Here is a 22,383-nt window from a genome sequence, read left to right on the forward strand (position 1 = left end):
CTGCACAGAAGTCTAATGAAATCGCCCCTGAAGTCGCCAAAAGTAGTGCAGAAACTACTTTTGGGAATCGGTGCGGCATCGCACCATTTCGGACAGTGCCGTTGCTGGCAATAGGCAGCGATTTGACATGCAATTTGACAAGTCAAATCGGCACAATGTGAACGGGGGCTATAGGATACACACACTTGTAGCTAAGGCTGCACAACCACGGTCTTTAATTATACATTAAGCTGGCAGCTAAAGGTAGCAAACCAATAATTTTAATGTGATTTTAATACATAACTGGATTATAAGGATTTTTTTTTTTTTACCGGACTGCGGCTTCTCCAGGCTCCTTCAGAAAAAAATAAAAGTCAGCAGCTACAAATACTGTTAATATTGGGATCCTTATCTGTCCACGAATCCAGCGTTGTCGTCACCCGAGCCGATTTTTTAATCGGCTCTCGTGTGCTGCTGCCGCCATCTTGGGTAAGGGAAACCGACAGTGAAGCCTTGTGGCTTCACAGCTGGTTACCTACTGTGCATGTGTGAAGTGGGCTGTGCTTTGTGAATGGCTTGGCGGCGGGGGAAGGAGGAGGAGGGTCAAACTTCTGGATGAGTTTGTTGCGGCGAAGTCAGCTAGAAGTGGGAGCGGGTACCTGTCAAAACCAGGTACCTACTCCCCCCACCTCCAAAAGGTGCCAAATGTGGCGCCGGAGGGAGTAAGGAGGCAAATAGGCAGAGCTTCCCCTTTTAGGTGGAGCTCCTCTTTAAATGTCCACAAATGAGAATGTTTTTAAATGTGGGCCATTAACACTTTGATCTTCTTCCTAGGCCACAGTATATGATGTCATCACCAAGAATTACAACAAGATAAAAAGACCACGTGGGGAAACCAAGCGTCTCATTTACTAAACAAAGCTAACCTGTCTGCTTTTCTCTCTGGTGTAGCTTAGGACCATATTTTCTGTAATATTCCAAAGCAGGATATGTGATTACGTTGTTTCTACTGAAGAATTGTTTAATTTGACATTTGATTTAATTGAGTTGATGGAAGCACATAAAGTAAATAAACATTACTGATTATGAAATAAATATATTTTGTCATAGTGGTGTCTGGTAGTTCTCCAAAGACACATTTCTGAATTTACACAAACATTATGGTTGCATATTGGCTGAATTTACAAATGCTACATAAACAAAGGCTGTATAGATAACTACTATATACATTCGAATATATACATACAGCAGTTACAGGTATTTCCCCACATCCCTGGGTTGATGAACTAAAGGAGTAGCAAATGTTCACTTTGATGAACTAAAGGAGTAGCAAATGTTCACTAAGCTTAGTAAAGATGGTAAATTTGTACTAACTGAGAATACCAAATTATGTGTAAAGCTGGGTAGATTCGGTTCTGTTTTTCATTCAGCCGGTGTCCTAACAGATTCTCCCATCCACGGAAGCGCGGTAGATGAAGGAACCCTCCTTGCTGGGCCTTTATATTCTGACAACGAGACTCCCAGCTGTCAAAATACACTGATCAGCAGCTACAGTCACTGATTGACTTAAAGTTTTCCAGCGTGGCCCTTTGAAAAAAGTACAATGGATCTACCAATTCAACTTCTGTTGAACAGGGAGAGCCACACACAGATGGGATTTTGGTCTGTTCCCGCCGAACCAACTGGATTTCGATCCGTCTGTACAACCTTAAAGTGCTTGTAATCCCTCACATATACCCAGTGAAGTGATTGGCCTTAGGTTATACACAAAGATAAAACAAATCCTCCTACATCAATTGTACCTGTTTATCTGCAGCCGTCTTTGCCCTACATCCATTTAAAGTGCAGAATTTGCACAGGATCTCTCAGCTCTGATAAGAAGGGGGCGGAGAGATGATCAGTGAGGAGAGCTCTAAGAGGTGATTGGAGGGAAGGGACACACCTCCCTGCACACAGGAACAGAGCTGAGGCTGTCAATCAGTTGGAGGTACCTACCTTGTCACCATTTTTCTCTTGGTGTCAGTAGTGACTCATGCTTATAGCAGAGGAACAAGGCAGCGGACAGAAATTACAGTTAGTGCTCTGGAAGTAAACACTATAGAGGGATATGCTACGTTCATATTTCATGTCTGAGGTTTACAACCACTTTAAGGGTAATGGGGAAAAATAGAGGGTATTTACTAGCACATGTTTAGAAGTTGGAGAAGTACAAAGCTTCACCTTATTTACTAAACTGAGTAAACATTCAGTTTACAATGGGAACATTTTCTACACTTTTAGTAACTGAACCCCATGTATCTCTTATTTTTACATGCTGCCATTTGCTGCTGCAGACAGTCTTGCTATTTCCACATTCAGCGCTTGATTAGTCCAGTCAGCTCTAATGTCATCCAAGTGATTGTCAAAGTCAATAAGTTGTTGATACGCTTTGGCTTGAAGAAGTTGTCTTGTAATACGCTGTGTTTCCTCCCAGTGACCCCACATTACCCTGCAGGAAAAGAATGCAACTTGTAAATTTGGACCAATTCTAGAAAACTGACGTAGCAGAAGTTGATTTTGTTACAGTATTGTTTCCTGGTTAAAGAGGAAGTAAACTTTCCTCTATAACTTTTACCTATAGGTATGACTATAATAAAGCTTACCTATAGGTAGTGTAAATATCTCCTAAACATGCACTGTTTAGGAGATATTTACATTAAATGCAGCCAGTCGTGCCGGTCCTTCCGAGCCCTGTGCCGTAATGGGCAGATCCCGCGTGCATCCGCAGGAGTGATGTCATCACGGCTCCTGCCAGTCACAGAGCCGGAGTCCGCAAACCTGGAAGCAAGACGGGTGAAGATGGGAGCCCACTGCAGCTCTGAGATCTTGGCACAGGAGGGCTTTGTTTAAGGTAAGTTTAACATAATGTGCTAGTATGATTATGCCTTTACCTTGCAAGGTGTAAAAAAAAAAAAAAAAAAAGTCTAGCGGTTTACAACCACTTTAACGTTTCATTACAAAACTTGATTTCAGTTAACAGTATGGAAAAATTGTTGTCAATTTGGGATTAGTTCACAGAAAGTATTAGACCCTTTCACACGAGGCAGGCTCCGTTTAGGTCACCAGGGGATCTGTCCGCTGATTCCCTGTTGATCAGAACAGAGCAGGAGGATGATAGGTCTGTGTTCTTTAGTATATGCAGAGCAGACACAGACCGAGCCCTCGTTGCTTTATGGGCGGCCGGGTGCAAATGGACTCCACTGTCCTCCGACTCCGATCCTTTTTTTTAGCGGACCGAATTAATTTAGAGGTAGGCGGGTGTAAACAGAAACAAATCCATTTCCATCCACCAGTCCATAGGGGTGAATGGAGGGTCTGGTCAGGTCCTCCTGGTTAACTAACAGACAGACCTAAACGGAGCCTTTGTGTGAAAAGGGGTCCTTAAGATCACATATTAAAAGATGAACAAGAAAGATTTAATAATTGTATTCAATTATTTTAATGTGTACTTTTTTATTAGGATACACATTTAACTTCATGTACTGTTCATACATGCACATGTACTGTGTTTCTAATACTAGCTATATTTCTAAACAGGGAAGTAGAAATCAAATTCTACAATTTTTGCAGTTAAGACACAGATTGGATATCCCTCAGTTAAGCGGTATAGAACCCCAAAAATTATATACTGCAACTTATCAATCATTAGATGTGGTGGCTGCATTAGGTTTATTTTTTTAGGCTGGGTTCACACCACCGCTTTGGATGTGGAGTTCACCTCATCCAATTCGCATAGCAGGAGAATGTGACTGGCTCCCTATGGAGCCGGTTCACATATCTCCGGGGGGGCGGCTGCGGAGCGCACTGCGTCTTTAGCTCCGTTTCAGGGCCGAATTCAGGCAAAAATTCAGTCCTGATTCGTCCTTGAACCGGAGAATAGGGACACACAGCGTTCCTGTGCGTTCCGCAGCCGGTTCCAGTATGAACTGAGCCTTATGCTCCGTACACACGAGCAGAAATCCAAGATTTTTCCCGACAGAATTCCACTCATGCTTGCCTTGCATACACACGGTCACACAAAAGTTCTCTGAACTCTCAACCGTCAAGAACGCGGTGACATACAACACTACGACGAACCAAGAAAATGAAGTTCAATGCTTCCGAGCATGTGTTGAATTGTTTCTGAGCATGCGTGTTTTTTTGTGCGTCGGAATTGCATACAGACGAATGGAATTTCCATCAAGAACTTTTTCTGTCGGAAAAATAGAGAACCTGCTCTCAATCTTTTGCTGGCGTAAATTCAGACAGAAAAAGTTGGATGGAGCATACACACGGTCGGAATATCCGACCAAAAGCTCCCATCACACTTTGCGACCGTGTGTATGCAGCATTAGGCTTTTTCCCCCCTCTGTTTTCACCTGGTGATCTTGCAAGTAACACACCTCCTGTATTAGAGTGCCTCCACTCTGGATGAAGGAGCACAGGAGACATCTTTGGACAGCAGCATTTTCAGTCTGGGGGGAAGGGGAGATGTACTAGAAGTTTTAAATAGACTGACAGCTTGAAGTTAAACTCCAGCTAATACTTTATAAGCAGTTACAGCAAGCAGTTTTGTTCCTTTTGAGATAAAGGTTTTATATCAATAAATAAAAGCTGATGCTTGTAGCTACCCCTTTCAGTGATAAATGGTTTGTTTCATCCCTCTAACTGATACATCTGCAGGAGAGGTTGTTCTTTTGAAAAATAACAGACTTACTGGCCAGATCACCAGGTGACAATAGAAGAAAAAGCCTAAGAAAGAAAATGAATGCAGCCATCACATCTAAGAATTGGTAAGCTGCAATATAATAAATGTTTGTTTTTGGGCTTAAGACCGCTTTAATTATGCAGATAGAGGTAGAAAACAATGAGACTGTCTATGCTACAATTATAGCTATAGTTGGTAAAACATTTTGAGACAATGTACATTCCTCCCTTTCAGTACAGGGGTATGAATGGTACTAAGGTTTGTTCTGCAAAGCATATGTACTTTTTAGAGTGCCCAGTTTTAGCAGTTATAGATGAGTCTGGTGGGAGAATTGTATGCATAATTAGCATTTTGGCTTTTGATCTGCTACAAAGCAAAAAGAGAGCAGTAACAAAATGCTTCTATATGGTAGAAACACAGGTGATATTCCCATGATCTCTTCACATGAGCCCTAGTGGTCACCTTACGTGAGTTTTCATGACTTTAGTAAACTCATCAGATTCGATCTGAGATTAGTATGCAAAAAAAAATAAGAATAGACGATCATTCGTCCGATAATCTCATCGTGTGTACCGGGTGTTAGACTCCTCTTGCAGCAACAGATCACTGCACTTAGAGGATCTACAGCTTGCTGATAACATTTATAAGTAATGTGTTGCAGCAAAACTGGGGAACCAGATCCACATTCCACAAATGAAAAAATAAATAATGGCCTGGCCTGTCTTAACACATCACATATTCATGTGCAAGGTTAACCAACAAAAAAAAAGCACTGGGGACAAAAGGGATGTGAAATTATTTCATACATCATTCATATTTTATGAATTTTCACTTTTTTTAATTTGCCTCCAGGCTCTGCTCCCGTGTGTCGTGATGCTCGCAGGGAACGGAGCCTGGCACAGAGAGGCATCGGGCGGAGGACAGAGCCTGCAGACACCACGGGGGGGACATCGCAGGATCCTGGGGACAAGGTAAGTAACCTGCACCAGGATCCTGAGATGTAATCCCGAATGTGGCTCGGGGTTACCGCTAATGGTGCTGAAATTTAACCCCGAGCCACTTGGGAAAACCACCAGGGAGGCTACACGTAAAATGGTGGGGTTTTTTTTGTGTTCAATAGACTTCAATGGAGAAGCTGGAAAAAAAGCATGTAGTGTGTTTATGCGGCGATTTTACAGCAATTTTGCATTTTTTAATCTGCCTAACAACAAATTGGCCAAAAAAAGTCCATAAAAATTGCAAAACGCAAATCGCGTCAAAATTGCACTGCAGAAACAACCAAAAGCAAACTGCATAGGTGTGTATCAAGCCTAACTCGATTGCCTTATATAATGAGAAAGTTATTGCTTAATCAATAGTGGAAATGAAAAAATGCGTCTGGCTCATAAGCATGTGAGAGCTGATGTACTAAATAGAGGGCATATTTATCTGCATATTTAGAGGGTCATCAACTGTAAATTTTATGGTAGATCTTAAAGTGTGTTATATTTCTGGCATAATTTCTATGCTACAAAAGATTGGCTTACAAGGTTTTCTCTTTGGGGACCCACTGTTTGTTGGCGTTCTGATGGAAGACTGTGAGAGGAGGGACCCCGGGATAGGATGACAGGCGCTCATTTTCCATCTAAACAAAAATCATCAAAAAAAACCCAGAATAAATAGATAATGAAGATAGGACAGAGAAAGGTGACAAAGTACAATGACACGCCGTCATCTCACCAGTATGAGCACTGCTTCCTCCTGGTATTCGGATATCAGAGAGGCTGCTTTGAGAGCCACACAATTAATGCTGAAAATAAAGAAATACTCAAATTCAATATTCACAGTTCACCAAATGTCTTCTATTTAAAGAAAGCCCTCTACAGTAGCAAAAATATTAATAAAAAATGGAAGAGGCTGCGATTAAGAGCTTACTATCTGAAAGACAGTGATAATTGTCCTTGATAATTTTGTATAAAGGACGAGCCCTATCTAATTGCAAAGGAAATTGTTTTATATAAAAAGACATATACTGGGTACTGAAAGAAAAGTAAGAGGAGATAGCACAGGTACGAGAGAAGTACATTGACAATAAATGATGGATAGGTAAGGTAAGGCTTTAATTACTATAGTGTTTAAAGGAAACCTGACATGGCTCCCTCTGAAAATGCTAGTTGCCTGCCCGCTATTCTAAAATTCCAAATTGTTGACTAAGCACAAGTATAGATATAGGGAATTCTGGCAGTTCTTTGACTTTAAAATCCTGCATTCTTATTCCAGGTCTCTGACCTAAATTAGATACAGCCAGAAAATAGCATTTTTAGGCTCCATGCACACTGAAGCTCATAAACGGATGTTTATGGGAGTTTGGGCATTTTTTTAACAGCCCATAAACCCTCCTCTATGTTATCCTATGTGTCCATGCACACATGAACGTTTTTAGATGTTTATCAGCAGTGGAGTTTATGGGCTGTTTTCTGAACGCCATAAAATTGTGTTCAGGAGTCGTTTTTCTGACCACAAAAAACACCAAATGCTCATAAACGCCAATAAACGTTAAAAAAACGTGGCTCAGCAGCGTTTTTTTACGTTTTTGAGCCATTGAAAAAGAAAAAAAGAATTACAAAAAAAGAATGCTAAAAAACGCTAATAAACGCTATTACAGAAACGTTAAAAAACATTGAAAGACTCACTGCAAAGCTACTGGCATTTTTATAACATCATTTTAACGTCCAGTGTGCATGGAGCCTTATGCCGCGTACAAACGATCGGACATTCCGACAACAAAACCATGGATTTTTTTTCCAATGGATGTTGGCTCAAACTTGTCTTGCATACACACAGTCACACAAAGTTTTCGGAATTTCCGAATGTCAAGAACGCGGTGACGTACAACACATACAACAAGCCAAAAAAGTGAAGTTCAATAGCCAGTGCGGCTCTACTACTTGATTCCGAGCATGCGTAGAACTTTGTGCACCGGAATTGTGTACACACGCTCGGAATTTCCGACAACAAATTTTGTTGTCAGAAAATTTGAGAACTAGCTCCCAAACATTTGTTGTCGGAATTTCCGACAACAAATTTTGTTGTCGGAAAATTTAAGAAACCAGCTCTCAAACATTTGTTGTCGGAAATTCCGACAGCAAATGTCCGATGGAGCATACACACGGTCGGATTTTCCGACAATGAGCTCACAGCTAACATTTGTTGTCAGAAATTCTGACCATGTGTATGCGGCATAAGTGTTTACATGAGCCCTAAGGCTTCATGCACACTGGACGTTAAAATAATTTTATAAAAACACCAGTAGCTTTGCAGTGAGTTTTTCAATGTTTTTTTTAACGTTTTTGCAATAGCGTTTATTAGCGTTTTTTTGTAATTTTTTCTTTTTCAATGGATCAACAATGTTAAAAACCGCTGGTGAGCCACGTTTTTGAGCATTTATTGGCGTTTATGAGCGTTTGTTTTTTTTTGTGGTCAGAAAAACGACTCCTGAACGCGATTTTATGGCGTTCAGAAAATAGCCCATAAACTCCACTGCTGATAAACGTCCAAAAACGTGTGCATGGACACATAGGATTACATAGAGGAGAGTTTATGGGCTGTTAAAAAAAAAAAAAAACACCCAAACTCCAAAAAACGGCCGTTTTTGAGCTTCAATGTGCATGGAGCCTAAAAAGTAATGTTTAGCTAATGCATTTTTAATGTGTCCTGTAGTGACATAGTGGAACCACAGCACGCAGAAGAGGACGCAAGAGCGTGAAGATTGGTATTGCAGGATAACTTTAAAGAGAAAGTGATGTAGAGAAGTGGTGTACTTTGAGGTGCAGTTGGTGTCTAGAGTATGCATGTATCTCTTTTTAGAGACATGGATCCCCATATAATCCTTTACCTGATGTTAAGTTTGGTGAGTCTGGGCCTCCCCATTGAAAGCCATGGAAGGCTGCTGGCTCTTGTAGCTAATCGCACCCACTCGCATGTAATCTCTCAAGCAGAGATCACATGTTTGTGATCGGCCCTGGACTTGACTGCTTGTGTCCAAGGCTGACCACTCACATGTGATCGCTGCTTAAGCGATTACATGCAAGTGGGCGCGATTATCTATGAGAGCCCCCTCCTGTTGCTTTCAATAGGGCTGTCTACGTGCAGGTAATCATGGGAACCCCCCGCTGAGGTTCTTGCATCTATTCGCTGGCAAATTGCAGTTGCAGATGTAAATGCACCATAATTCTGCATTTGGATAACATGAGCCAGCAGAAGAAAAGGCACACTGAATGTACAAGGTGCACCCCTTTGTTTTCCATTGACTTAAGGAGGCCATAGACGGTCTTTAGCCAATGGGCTAAACAAAAAAATGACAGATTCCTTTATCTACACAAATGGGGTGGATGGAGGAATCCCTCCTGCCTGGACATTGTGTTCTGACAGCATGACCCACAGCTGTCAGAATACAATGATCAGTGCCTTCAGTTTTCCTACATGTCCCTTCAACAGAAGTTGATCAAATGACCAACTTTTGTCACACAGGGACGGCCACACACTGATCAAAATTCAGATAGTCCCTGCTGAACCAGCTGCCATTCAATCAGTCTATGCCCAATATTACCAGTTAGACATTGGCTTTGCAAAGCTTCAGTAACACAAAGCAAGCGCTTGTTTTTTACACCTATATAAATGCGGCTTTACAAGAAGGTCAACAATTTCTCTCATGGTAGGTTTACTATTAAAGTGTATGTCTTTTTAAGTTTTGGCTAGAATGGGGAAGAATTAGAATTCCTGTCAGATCTTTACTGCTATCCAGCTGGATGTACACTTTAAGCCTACCTATACACAGTATAGACATTGGAAATAATTGTTCTCCTAGCATTAGTTAGAGAACACAGTGGGGGAGATTTACTAAGGCTAGAGTGTGCAAAATCTGGTGCAACTATGCAAAGAAACCAATCAGCTTCCAGGTTTCATTGTCAAAGTTTATTGAGCAAGCTGAAGTTAGAAGCTGATTGGCTACTATGCACAGTTGCACCAGATTCTGAGTGCTCCTGCTGTAGTAAATCTCCCCCCACAGGACTGTATTCGTAGTCACCGCCTCAAGGAAGGTTTGCACCCAAATCAAAAAAGGCACAGCTCCATCTAATTGCTATTCCCCTTCATTTGCTTAGCCTGGTGCCCTAAGGAGGTAAGATGTCTGACTTCAGCTTTAAACTAAGCTAAATTAGACCAAGCTTCTAAACGTTCTTCTATCTAGTACCTGCTGGTAGTCTCAGACCAAACCACAAGATCTTGGATGTTCACTCTTGGACCACCAAATTCAGTGTCCCACCGCAAGGGCACTGCCTATACTTGGTAACTGTTAAGACTGCCATAGATAGCTTGAATTTCAGATCATTCCTGCAACAATTTTTCAATTGACTTATATGTTGAAGAAGCCAGGTGGAAATCATTGGCCTGTAGGGTTGATAGGGGAATTAACTAACTATATAACTGTATGTATGTATATGTATGGTATGGTATGGTATATGGTATGTATATGTATGGTCAGTGACCATTCTGAGCTTAGTGCTTTACAATATATGTAACATTACCTTATCCAGTTATTCGCTGTATGCTACTTTTTTGCTTATGTGGTTGCCTAAAGCCTAGTATACACTATCAGGTTTTTTTCATTCAACCCACAACTGAAAGCTCAGGTTGGAGCCACTATGCTAACGACTCGTCGTTAGTACAACAATCTCTCCTGTTGAGCCGATGTGTTCTGACCGGGAGACGGCCCCCGCCAGAACACTCCGGTCAGCGCTCTCAGCCATTGGAGAGCACTGATCGGGAGCTGGTCAGCAGCTGGTTTTCCAGCATGCTCATCTGACAGAAGCCAGCCAAATGGCCGTCTTCTTTTACAAAAATAAATAGTTGGACAGGTTGAAAAAAGTCCATCTAGTTCAACCAATAAAAAAAAAAAAAAAAAACATACAATCATCCCATATACAGTACACAATCCTTTACCCACAGTTGATCCAGAGGAAGGCAAAAAACCCCAGCAAAAGCATGATCCAATTTGCTACAGCAGGGGAAAAAATTCCTTCCTAATCCCCCGAGAGGCAATCGGATATTCCCTGGATCAACTTTACCTATAAATGTTAGTATCCAGTTATATTATGTACATTTAGGAAATAATCTGTCGGACTGGCTGCCATACACATGGGCTGAATGTCGGTCACTTTTTATCAAACCGGCCGATGTTGCCCGACATTCAGCCTGTGTGTACTAGGCTTAAGAGTATAGGCCACCAGTTAGAGCTGAGCCCTTTTCAATTTGCAAAGTTTCCAGATCTCCCAAAGGTTGTGGCTATCCTCCACATAATGGAGAAATACTTCTGTGTCCTCCAGTGAACTACTGAAGACAGGAATTAAAGGCAAGTACAACAATCCTAATATATACCCCAATGAGAAAACAAATGTATCTCAAGTTGTTTCCAACTGGTGAGACTATAAGACATTATTATGCATATGACGATAAGGTAAAAACAATGCAGTGAGACAATGAGATGAGGGAAGATAAGTGGTCACCTGGTGTCTCTAAGGCCAGCGTTTGCTTGATAAAAACCAGCAATAACCAGTCCTTGAAGAGCACTCCATGAGTCTATCTGTGGGACAGACAAAGATCTGAGTGTGAGGATGGTACAGAGGGAATGAAGAAAGAAGCAGTGGAGAGGAAAAATAAAACTTGCAGCGTATTGGTAAATAGTGGACAAATCATGAGAAGGCCAGTACAAGTCTTTGTGTCACATAGAAACCCCAGTAGACAATATGGTACCTGTGCCAGAGCAACTTCTAGACTCAGAGAGAGCGGCAGCTGAAGGTGACAGACGGGGACACAATCAACAAGAGTTAGGCAGGACGGTGTGTGGTGTCCTAGAAGAACCCCGCTCACTGTACTGTGTGGATAGTGTGCAGCATGGAGCACCATCTTTACATACACACGTGTGTTCAGTTCAACCTCACACATTGTTCTGCAAAATATGGAAGCAAATATAAGCAAATATTCAGAACAGAAAGCATAAATAGATGTATTGTGATATCTTGTAAATTCATCAAGATACTAATACGGACAAAAAAACAAAACAAAAAAACTATTGAACAAGCATCTTTCAAACCCTAAATCTTGGCTCCAGAGGAAGGCAAAACAAACCCAACAAAGCATGGTATGGTCAGCTCTACCAGGGAGCCCCCACACTTCCCAGTTTTCTCGCCTAAGAAGAATGAGGTCACCGTCCTGCCCAAAGACTCATGGGATACTACTGTCATGCATCCCATGAGCCTTTGGGGGTATCTACCATACACTCCACATTAGGGGGGCTAGCTGTAAAAAACGAAAATAAACACCCAGCTCCCGATGAAGTCACAAAGGATGATGATGGTACAGGACATCACATGCAGCACCATAGCGGTGGATCATACCAGAGAATAACAATTTATTTTTTTTGAAAGACAACGCAGCAGACAAGCTAAGATAGGACTGAAAAAAAAATTAAGAAAGGGGTGAAGTTTCACCAATTTTCAACAGAATTTAACTGAAATAAAGGTAAAAGAAGAATTAATTCAGTTCAAACTTTCCTCATAGTGAAAAAAATATATAATCAGTGCAATAAACAATGTGGTTGTGATAATAAAAATAAAATAATCATTATATTAGCCAACTAATAGGCGTGATGCGATTGCTGCCCACACCACTAATGCCCTGTACACACGGTCGGACTTTGTTTGGACATTCCGACAACAAAATCCTAGGATTTTTTCCGACGGATGTTGGCTCAAACTTGTCTTGCATACACACGGTCACACAAAGTTGTCGGAAAATCCGATCATTCTAAACGCGGTGACGTAAAACACGTACGTCGGGACTATAAATGGGGCAGTGGCCAATAGCTTTCATCTCTTTATTTATTCTGAGCATGCGTGGCACTTTGTCCGTCGGATTTGTGTACACACGATCGGAATTTCCGACAACGGATTTTGTTGTCGGAAAATTTTATATCCTGCTCTCAAACTTTGTGTGTCGGAAAATCCGATGGAAAATGTGTGATGGAGCCCACACACGGTCGGAATTTCCGACAACAAGGTTCTATCACACATTTTCCGTCGGAAAATCCGACCGTGTGTACGGGGCATTAGAGTGTATCCACTTATGACTCTCAATAAGTAATAAACAAAATATGATAAATATAGTGTAGTGCAACCAAAAACTCATAAATCAAGTCCAAATATTTGACAAAATTCCACCGTAGTGCAACTTTCAGTAACAGTTCATTGATATCTAGCTGGAATGCCTGCTCACCTCCCAATGTTGACCCCACTACAGAGTCACACACGCCTGTAGTAATATCTCTCAGGATGCCTCAGGGAAACCCTTCCTCCTCCTGGTGTTCCTGGATAAGACATACCTCCTCCTGGGTTCTCACGATATGGACCCCACTATAGAGTCACACATGCCGGGTGAAATATCTCTCAGGATACCTCAGGAACACAAATCCTCATCACAGTGCACCTAGACAGCTCAGACCTTATTCAGTCATGTGTAGCCTTATAAAACAAAGGCAAACCATAGTGCTCTCTGCTAATAACATTTAATGAAACTTAACTCAGGGATAAAATACTCACATACAAATGTGAAAAACATGCATATCATCAATATTGATGAAAACGGAGAGAAACATTCTGAATGGCGGCACCTCGCACCTGTACACGTTACGCTCTCTAATGAGCTTCTTCAGCTTTGTTTTATATGGCTACACATGACTGAATGAGATCCCAGGAGGAGGTCTGAGCTGTCTAGGTGCACTGTGATGAGGATTCGTGTTCCCGAGGTATCCTGAGAGATATTTCACCAGGCGTGTGTGACTCTGTAGTGGGGTCCATATCATGAAAACCCGGGAGGAGGCCTGCCTTGTCCAGGAACATCAGGAGGAGAAAGGGTTTCCCTGAGGCATCCTGAGAGATATTACTACAGGCGTGTGTGACTCTATAGTGGGGTTAACATTGGGAGGTGAGCAGGCATTCCAGCTAGAGGTGGTGGTCACCAAAGTCACTGGATGGATTTCATGAACTATCACTGAAAGTTGCACTACGGTTTAATTTTGTCAAATATTTGGACTTGATTTATGAGTTTTTGGTTGTGCTACACTATATTTGTCAAATCTTTCCTCATAGCTGAGGTAATCTATGCCCCCTAACAATTTATTCTCCGCACTCTCCATTTTTACAATATTATTTTTGTGAACTGATGCCCAAACTGAACTGCATTTTTAAGATGAGGTCTTACTAATGTTTTGCAAAGGCAAGACTATGAGTCTGTTTTATTTTAAAGAGACACTGCCACCTTGCTCATGCAGGGGTAAAGTGACAGTGTGTTTGTAAAGGCCCCAAGTCCCATTTATACTCATCTTACCAGTACTTCCTTGCAGCTCCTGCCTTTGCTACAGCCTGCACTGAAATCGAAGATGTCGGCTGCTAAGGGTCATGAAACCAGCTCAGTGACTGGTCACATGCTCCTCCATACCTGGGATCACCAGCTATTGTTGCCAGCTGAAACAGAGGCAAAAGCGGTAATGAATGGGCAAAGTGACAGTGTTCCTTTACCTATCCCGGTCACTTAAAAGAGAACCATGGTCAAGGCTCTTTTCACCAACTTTTAACCCAGAATCAGCTTACAGGGGTATAAAGCCGCTGTCAGCTGATATATCAGAGCTGATCCAGGCTATTGAAGGATCCTGACCATATTGTGGGGATACACCCAGCTGCTTGATTGACAACTGTCTCCGGGTCTCAGCACAAGGCTGACAGCCAGAGCCAGCTGCGCTCACCAGCTCTCCGGCCTGGCATTCCAGTGAGCGCTGGAGGGGCAGAGCAGAGAAGAGTGACTGACAGTCTGAGAAGACTGAGAGCTGAGTAATCAGCAGGTATGTGATCGCTCAGTTCTAGGAATTAGAGGTGGCGGGGGGCAGCTGCAGCATCACACTGATATGTAGAAATGTGGGGGTATTTTCCAAGTCCATACCTTCTATGTTTTCCTTTAAAAGGCTACAGATTAGCACTGCATGCTGTTATTAAAGCAGACCTTCACTCAGACACATCACTTGGCATAATTCTATTCCTCTCCTCTCCCTGTTACACATTTGTATGTTTTTTCTTTTTTTTTTTTTTTTGTGGGGGGCTGGGGGGGCGACTTTCCTCCACTTCCACAGACCGAATTCAATGCAAGGAGGACATACACCAGATACTTGTAATTTGTTAGAAACTGACTGGAACCCAGCTGTAGTGTCTTTGCTGTGATCTTTTGAGGATGAAATACTTCACAGTAAAAGCAGGTAGAGGCTGGAGGACAGCTTTTTTTTTTTTTTAAGAAGAATGTCAGGAATTATATTAGTTTAAACATTTGCTTTTAGCCAGCTTGCCTCGAGCTAATTATCCAGATGTCACCCCTGTGTTGCCGATGGTGGAGCTGTAATTCAATGATTTAGCCTATGCTACATACAAGTGATTTCCTCTTCTGGCAGGTGCTTAAACAACTTCCTCTCCAAGCGCTAAACATTGAAATTTGCTTATTACCACACCACCTTGACTCAGGAGAAGACTTGTATTTTTTTTCAATGAATACACAGCATTCTCTGACTGGATGAGGTGGTGAGGAGCAATGAATAACAGCACAAACTCGGTCTCAGCCAATCAGAGAATGCATAAGGACAGTGGCTTTATGCATATCTGCATTTTTCTGCAATTCGCTGCAACCCACCTGAAAGAAGCATTGCATAGTAAATGGGACACACAGAAAATAATAGTATTCTATGTGCCCTTGCTATAACTGGTTTTGATCAAGTGCAGAAAACTACCAATCACAACACATATTGTGGTTGTCTTCATGCCTATGAACTGTAGTAATATCTGGTAAAAAGGTTTTATGAGTGTTGCATTGGCATTCATTTAGAATGGCACCCCAACGCACATATACAGGAGCAGTAATCGCACCTCCGCTATAATGTTTTTACCATGCCTTGTGATGTGCTGCGTTGTAAAAAATAATACTGCAGGTGTGGTTTTTCATGCATTGAGGTGCACTGCTAATCCATTTAAAATGAATGGGCTGCCTAAATGCATGCCTCATTGCATGACAACCCATGCATTTACATATACGCAAGCATGAAGGTGCCCTTAACATTATTTGTCATGCAGTTGACCAATCAAACAAAACATCCAGGCCAGCTTCAAAAATAAAGACTTTGAGGCTTTAATAAAATAATAAATCAAATAATCTTAACAATCAAATAATATAAATATATAAAACATAAATAAATATTATATATATATATATATATATATATATATATATATATATATATATATATATATATATATATATATGTGTGTGTGTGTGTATAAAATTTATATTATAAAACATAAATAAATATAAAAATAAATAAAAAGAAAATAATCTACTCTAATGAATATACACTTCAATTAGCAAACCATTGAAAAAGCAAATTCCTGTTATCTTATCTGCACATGATTGCCTAATTCAGGTGAATATTCACGCATTCATTGTGTGAAGATAAGATTCTCTAATCTTTTAGTAAATCAGCCTCATCTTATAGGGACTTTAAGCCACTACAGTGATTTGTGTCACCTGCAAAAAAATTTAAAAAAAGGTAGATTTAACTCCAAACTCTGTTTCAATAATAGACAGGTTAAATAATTAGTGGTCCCAGTACTGATCCTGGGAATCCAGATAACATGACCTTTGATCCATTGCTATTAGACTGGTAGATTTCTTCCAATGTAGACTATGTTGTCTTGTCTATAGCATATCACCAATAATGTTATATTAGGTTTGTATATTTATATTGGTATGCAGACGAAGAGATGACACTATAGAATTCTGCATGCATACCTCCCATGCACCATCCTCATCTCCAGCATAATACAACCATTGAATGGGAAGCCTCTTCACATAGAACATTCCACACCAGGGTTCTGCTGCTACACTCCCATCATCTCCCTGCACCGATCCCCACCATCCTGCATATATTAATGCAATCATCACACAGACACCATCAATGATCACAACTGACCTGTCACTTCTTCACCGGTTTATTTGTTCCACCCCCTTAGCGCGCTGATTGGAGACGTCATTCAGCTCACTGCTAGCCGGAAACATTGATTGGAGGATGGCTTATTTCCGGCAGAGAGCTCCGCTCATTGTATAGCCATCACTGAGCATGTGCGGTGCCCCCACCTCTAGAGGTGACAGCTGCTCGGTCACTATATAAGCACACAGACTATAGTACTGCTGGGGCAATGCGGAGCCCACAGCTCCCTGATAGGCCGCTTTTTTAACACTTTTTGCAGTGATTTCTATGTATGGTTCCACCCTTGTATTACTATGGGATCCAAGATGGCTAGATAGGTTTAACTCTATTAATATGGAATCCCAGACCTTTCATTACTATCAGATCCTATCAGGTAAGGTTACCCACTTGCCTACTTAGAACTTTTACCCTCTTCTTGCCCAGGCCAATTTTCAGCTATCACCACGGTTACACTTTGAATGACAATTGCGCAGTCATGTAACACTGTACCCAAATTAAATGTATGTATTTTTTTCGCACAAATAGAGCTTTCTTTTGGTGGTGTTTGATCACCACTGAGTTTTTTTATTTTTTTCTAAACAAACAAATAAAAACTGAAAATTTTGAAAAAAAATAAAAAAAGAACATTTTTCATAATGGTATAAAAGTTTGCAATTTTGCGTTTTTCTCCTTCACTGATGTGTGCTGATGAGGCTGCACTGATGGGTACTAATAGGCTGCACCAATGAGCACTGATAGGTGGCATTGATGGGCACTGATATATTTTTATTTTTTGCTAAACAAAGACTGAAATTAAAAAAAAAAAAAAAAATATATATATATATATATATATATATATATATATATATATATATATATATATATATATATATATTTAGAGTGGTATAAAATTTTGCAGTTTTGCATTTTTTCTCCTTCACTGATGTGCGCTGATGAGGCTGCACTGATGGGCACTAATAGGCTGCACCAATGGGCACTGATGAGGCTGCACTGATAGGTGGCACTGATGAGCTCTGATAGGTCGGCACTGAGAGGTGGCACCAATGGTCACTGATAGGTGGCACTGATAGGCACTGGTAGGTGGCAGTGATTGGCAGCACTGATAGGTGACACTGATGATGGGGCACTGATTGGCAGCAGCACTGGTGGGCACTGATTAGAAGTACTGGTGGGCACTGTTGGGACCGATGTCCCTTTAAAGTGGAACTTTACCCTTACCAACTTGATAAAAAATAATGTTCTTTGCAAGGAACATACAGTATCTCACAAAAGTGAGTACACCCATCACATTTTTGTAAATATTTTATGTGACAAATATGTGACAATGCTGAAGATATGACACTTTGCTACAATGTAAAGTAGTGAGTGTACAGCTTGTATAACAGTGTCAATTTGCTGTTCCCTCAAAATAATGCAACACACAGCCATTAATGTCTAAACCGCTGGCAACAAAAGTGAGTACACCCCTAAGTGAAAATGTCCAAATTGGGCCCAAAGTGTCAATATTTTGTGTGGCCACCATTATTTTCCAGCCCAGCCTTAACCTCTTGGGCATGGAGTTCACCAGAGCTTCACAGGTTGCCACTGGAGTCCTCTTCCACTCCTCCATGATGACATCACAGAGCTGATGGATGTTAGAGAACTTCCGTTTGAGGATGCCCCACAGATGATCAATAGGGTTTAGGTCTGGAGACATGCTTGGCCAGTCCATCACCTTTATCCTTAGCTTCTTTAGCAAGGCAGTGGTCGTCTTGGAGGTGTGTTTGGGGTCGTTATCATGTTGGAATACTGCCGTGCGGCCCAGTCTCCGAAGGGAGGGGATCATGCTCTGCCTCATGTCACAGTACATGTTGGCATTCATGCTTCCCTCAATAAACTGTAGCTCTCCAGTGCCGGCAGCACTCATGCAGCCCCAGACCATGACATTCCCACCACCATGCTTGACTGTAGGTAAGACACACTTGTCTTTGTACTCCTCACCTGGTTATCTTGGCCTCATCAGTCCACAGAACATGGTTCCAGTAATCCATGTCCTTAGTCTGCTTGTCTTCAGCAAACTGTTTAAGGGCTTTCTTGTGCATCATCTTTAGAAGAGGATTCCTTCTGGGATGACAGCCATGCAGACCAATTTGATGCAGTGTGCGGTGTATGGTCTGAGCACTGACAGGCTGACCCCCCACCCCTTCAACCTCTGTAGCAATGCTGGCAGCACTCATGCTTCTATTTCCCAAAGGCAACCTCTGGATATGATGCTGAGCACGTGCACTCAACTTCTTTGGTCGACCATGGCGAGGCCTGGTCTGAGTGGAACTTGTCCTGTGTAACCGCTGTATAGTCTTGGCCACCGTGCTACAGCTCAGTTTCAGGGTCTTGGCAATCTTCTTATAGCCTAGGTCATCTTCATATAGAGCAACAATTCTTTTTTTCAGACCCTCAGAGAGTTCTTTGCCATGAGGTGCCATGTTGAACTTCCAGTGACCAGTATGAGAGAGTGAGAGTGATAACACCAAATTTAACACACCTGCTCCTCATTCACACCTGAGACCTTGTAACACTAATGAGTCACATGACACCGTGGAGGGAAAATGGCTAATTGGGCCCAATTTGGACATTTTCACTTAGGGGTGTACTCACTTTTGTTGCCAGCGGTTTAGATATTAATGGCTGTGTGTTGAGTTATTTTGAGGGGACAGCAAATTTACACTGTTATACAAACTGTACACTCACTACTTTACATTGTAGCAAAGTGTCATTTATTCAGTGTTGTCACATGAAAAGATAGAATAAAATATTTACAAAAATGTGAGGGGTGTACTCACCTTTGTGAGATACTGTACATTCCACAATAATATTTATGCTACCAAAATTCGTGTGTGCTGTAAATTTCTTCTAGCATTGTTCCTGTTTTTTCTTGCTGGAAGCTGCCATTTTGCTATAGCCCAGAGCAGCTGAAGAGCAGTAAGTCATAAAGTGAAACTAAACTCATCGATTTAACGGTTTCAAAAAATAGTTGCATTCCTGGAATGCCGGGATTGCTTACTGTCACATTTGCTTGTGTTCTCAACCAGACTGTCAAACCATCAAATGGCTGATATCATGATCACATGTGCAGCACCATGACAGTTGCAAATCAAACAGAAGCAGCTTCCTTGGTTGTAAAGGATATGAGGATTTCTTGTAAAATGCAATGCAATATGGCTACCTGGAGGTATTCTGTACATAGAATGTGTATAGAACACCCCCCCAGAAACATAATTTCCTGGCAGCCCCTGCAACAAAAATGTAATTTTTGGTGAGATACTCCAAGTAGAAAATCACATCTAAAGGGATGCAGACCCTGCAATTTTCCTCATTATAGCCCTAGGAATCTGCAACAAAGCTTGTCAAAATCCTTGCAATGTACATAGATCACCCAGAGGGGAATGTTTTTTTTTTTCAACAAAAGTGGAGTTACTCTTTAACCTTTTCATTACTATTGTACTAGTGAATCCCAGGTTGCTACATATGGTTATGCTTTTTTATTACCAGTAGAACAAATCTGTTTTTATGAACCCTGTAATTACAAAAGTATCTACCACCCTAAGAACCTGTGTGCCAACTGCCAGTAGTACTGCCAGTAACCCCACACTTACACTTTACACTTTTGACACTTGTTTTTTGTTTTCACTTTTACACTTGTTTTGCCCCATCATCAGTCAATCCCACATCATGCACTCTCACTTCACTAATCACATCACCACACCCTACCCCCCACCCAACCTTTCTTCACTGCTAGCCAACCCTTTTTATAACCAATCCAACTAACGAATAAACTACGCCATGTTATGTATAACTTAATTAATTTTTCTAAAATATTAATCCACTAGTGACCATATAACAACCAGCCTACAGCTGCCAAGCACTTCTATACACTCCTCTAATATTATCTAAACGACTACTTACAAAAAGTCTTTGCATGTCTATCTGCAGGTGTTTTTCCCCCCATCCTCCTCTCCAGATCCTAGAACGTGGCCCCCTGCAAGCTCGGTGGGCTGTGCGCCCACCCGGAGGACGCAGGGGGGACGTGCAGCGGCAATGGGATCATTGGACAACTACAATCCTACAATACTGGTTTGTGTGATACATCCTCATGTCTTCATCCACCCATTGGTAACTATATCTCTATGTGTATGGAGATATAATTTTGCTCAATTCGAAATGCTATACCTACATTTTTTATATTGTCCAATGACTTTAATCAGATATTTTGATATTTTCCTAGAATATAAATCCCCCTGAAGAGACCGGAAATCGCAAGGGTCGAAATGCATCAGGGTTTTTCATGTGGATACATACGTCATAAACACAATTGGCAAACCATGCTTGTACATAGGGTGTTCTTTGCTATGAGTGATGTTCCATGTTTGTTTTTGTGTCGCGCTACCTATATGGATGATTCATTATTGTTCATTTGAAATTATTATTGCCTGTTAAATAAATGATTTTTTACATCAACTATTTTTATACAAATTCTCTGCTGCTAAAAGAACCCTGGGGAAACTTCCTATTTTTCGTAACACCACAAAAACCTTTGAAGATACAATAGGAGATACCAAATTTCACAGTGAGATTTAACAGTGTAGAAATGCCTCTCAGCAACCAGACTTCCTACAACAGCGCCTTCAAACCTGTCAACACATGTATAGACTTACCGGCATGGTATTTGCCTATAGTGGATGGCAAAAATTGTGTTCAGATTTAGCAGAGAAGGGCCTCCAAGCTTGCCAAACTATGCACTACCATCCAGACATCCCACAATGCTGGATGTAAAACTGCCAACACCCTTCGGATTCACCTACGGACTTGTACCCCAAGGTGTAATAGTGTGGAAACCCCACCCCAACAATATAAACACAGCTAAAAAAAACACTACCTACAAACCTGTCACCATTTGTCCACCTCACTAGAGGACCGGTTTCTCTCAGGGAACCATTTCCCATAGGAGATATTACATTTTACATCCAGAAGGACCCAAGGCGGTGCCAGGAAACTTGTAAAGAACTTTTAAACTCCCTTAGGTACCTACAAACACTAGGGTAGCCATTTTCAATAGGGAATACCAAATTTCACAGGGAATACCAAATTTCACAGTAGCAGACTAACCTCCCACTCTGGGACAGTATGCACCAGCTCCCACAATACTGCCTGTTACCCTTCTAACACTCATCCAGCTTCTTCAGGTACCTGTATCACCCCAGGTTAGCCATTTACACTAGGGAATACCCTAATTTTACAGGGAGTTAGAACACTGCAATGGTGCCTTTCATCATGAAAACTGTGCGCCACCAACCAGATATTACCGAAGCAGTGTACTTCCAAGACTGCCAAGAGATTTTCAACTCACCAGCAAAATACTGATTTCTCTGATGGGATACCACTTTTTACAGTTAGATTTAACAATGTAAAAGTACCTGCTACCACTTGGACAAGAATAGTCCCTACAAATCTGGTTACCTATTTCCACCTCCCCGTGGCCCGCACCTTCATGTGAAAAATTTCCCTTTGGTCTAACACTGTGTCAGTG

At 41.4% G+C, this 22,383-nt stretch overlaps 2 protein-coding genes across 3 annotated transcripts in view; one reads left to right on the plus strand and one right to left on the minus strand.

Moving 5' to 3' along the window:
* PSME1 (proteasome activator subunit 1) overlaps positions 1-1,074 on the plus strand; it is a 29,465-nt gene extending 28,391 nt beyond the window's left edge. The window contains exon 11 of the mRNA XM_073632743.1: positions 814-1,074. Within this exon, the coding sequence (XP_073488844.1) occupies positions 814-894 (81 nt within the window). The 3' untranslated portion in view covers positions 895-1,074. The remainder of the gene's footprint in view (positions 1-813) is intronic.
* On the minus strand, positions 814-16,923 carry EMC9 (ER membrane protein complex subunit 9). 2 transcript variants are annotated; one of them, XM_073632754.1, is made up of 6 exons: positions 16,803-16,923; positions 11,495-11,690; positions 11,248-11,324; positions 6,425-6,494; positions 6,232-6,329; positions 814-2,467 (listed from the first exon to the last, which is right to left on the minus strand). In XM_073632754.1, exons 2-6 carry the CDS (start codon positions 11,684-11,686, stop codon positions 2,287-2,289), a joined length of 618 nt encoding a protein of 205 aa, XP_073488855.1. In that variant the 5' UTR covers positions 11,687-11,690; positions 16,803-16,923; the 3' UTR covers positions 814-2,286. The 2 variants fall into 2 exon arrangements, with proteins under 2 accessions (XP_073488855.1, XP_073488850.1); XM_073632749.1 differs by lacking the exon at positions 16,803-16,923 and adding an exon at positions 16,622-16,796.
* Positions 16,924-22,383: the final 5,460 nt, after the last annotated feature.

Source organism: Aquarana catesbeiana, linkage group LG01, assembly GCF_042186555.1.
Source record: "Aquarana catesbeiana isolate 2022-GZ linkage group LG01, ASM4218655v1, whole genome shotgun sequence".
In the NCBI taxonomy this organism is placed as follows: domain Eukaryota; kingdom Metazoa; phylum Chordata; class Amphibia; order Anura; family Ranidae; genus Aquarana; species Aquarana catesbeiana.

Coding starts and splice junctions, on each gene's coding strand:
- EMC9 (XM_073632749.1), bottom strand. CDS start 16,650: ATGCTGGAGATGAGGATGGTGCATGGGAG. Junction 11,325..11,494: donor TAGAAGTTGCTCTGGCACAG/GTACCATATTGT, acceptor TCTGTCCCACAG/ATAGACTCATGGAGTGCTCT. Junction 6,495..11,247: donor GCTGGCCTTAGAGACACCAG/GTGACCACTTAT, acceptor CTTTATTTTCAG/CATTAATTGTGTGGCTCTCA.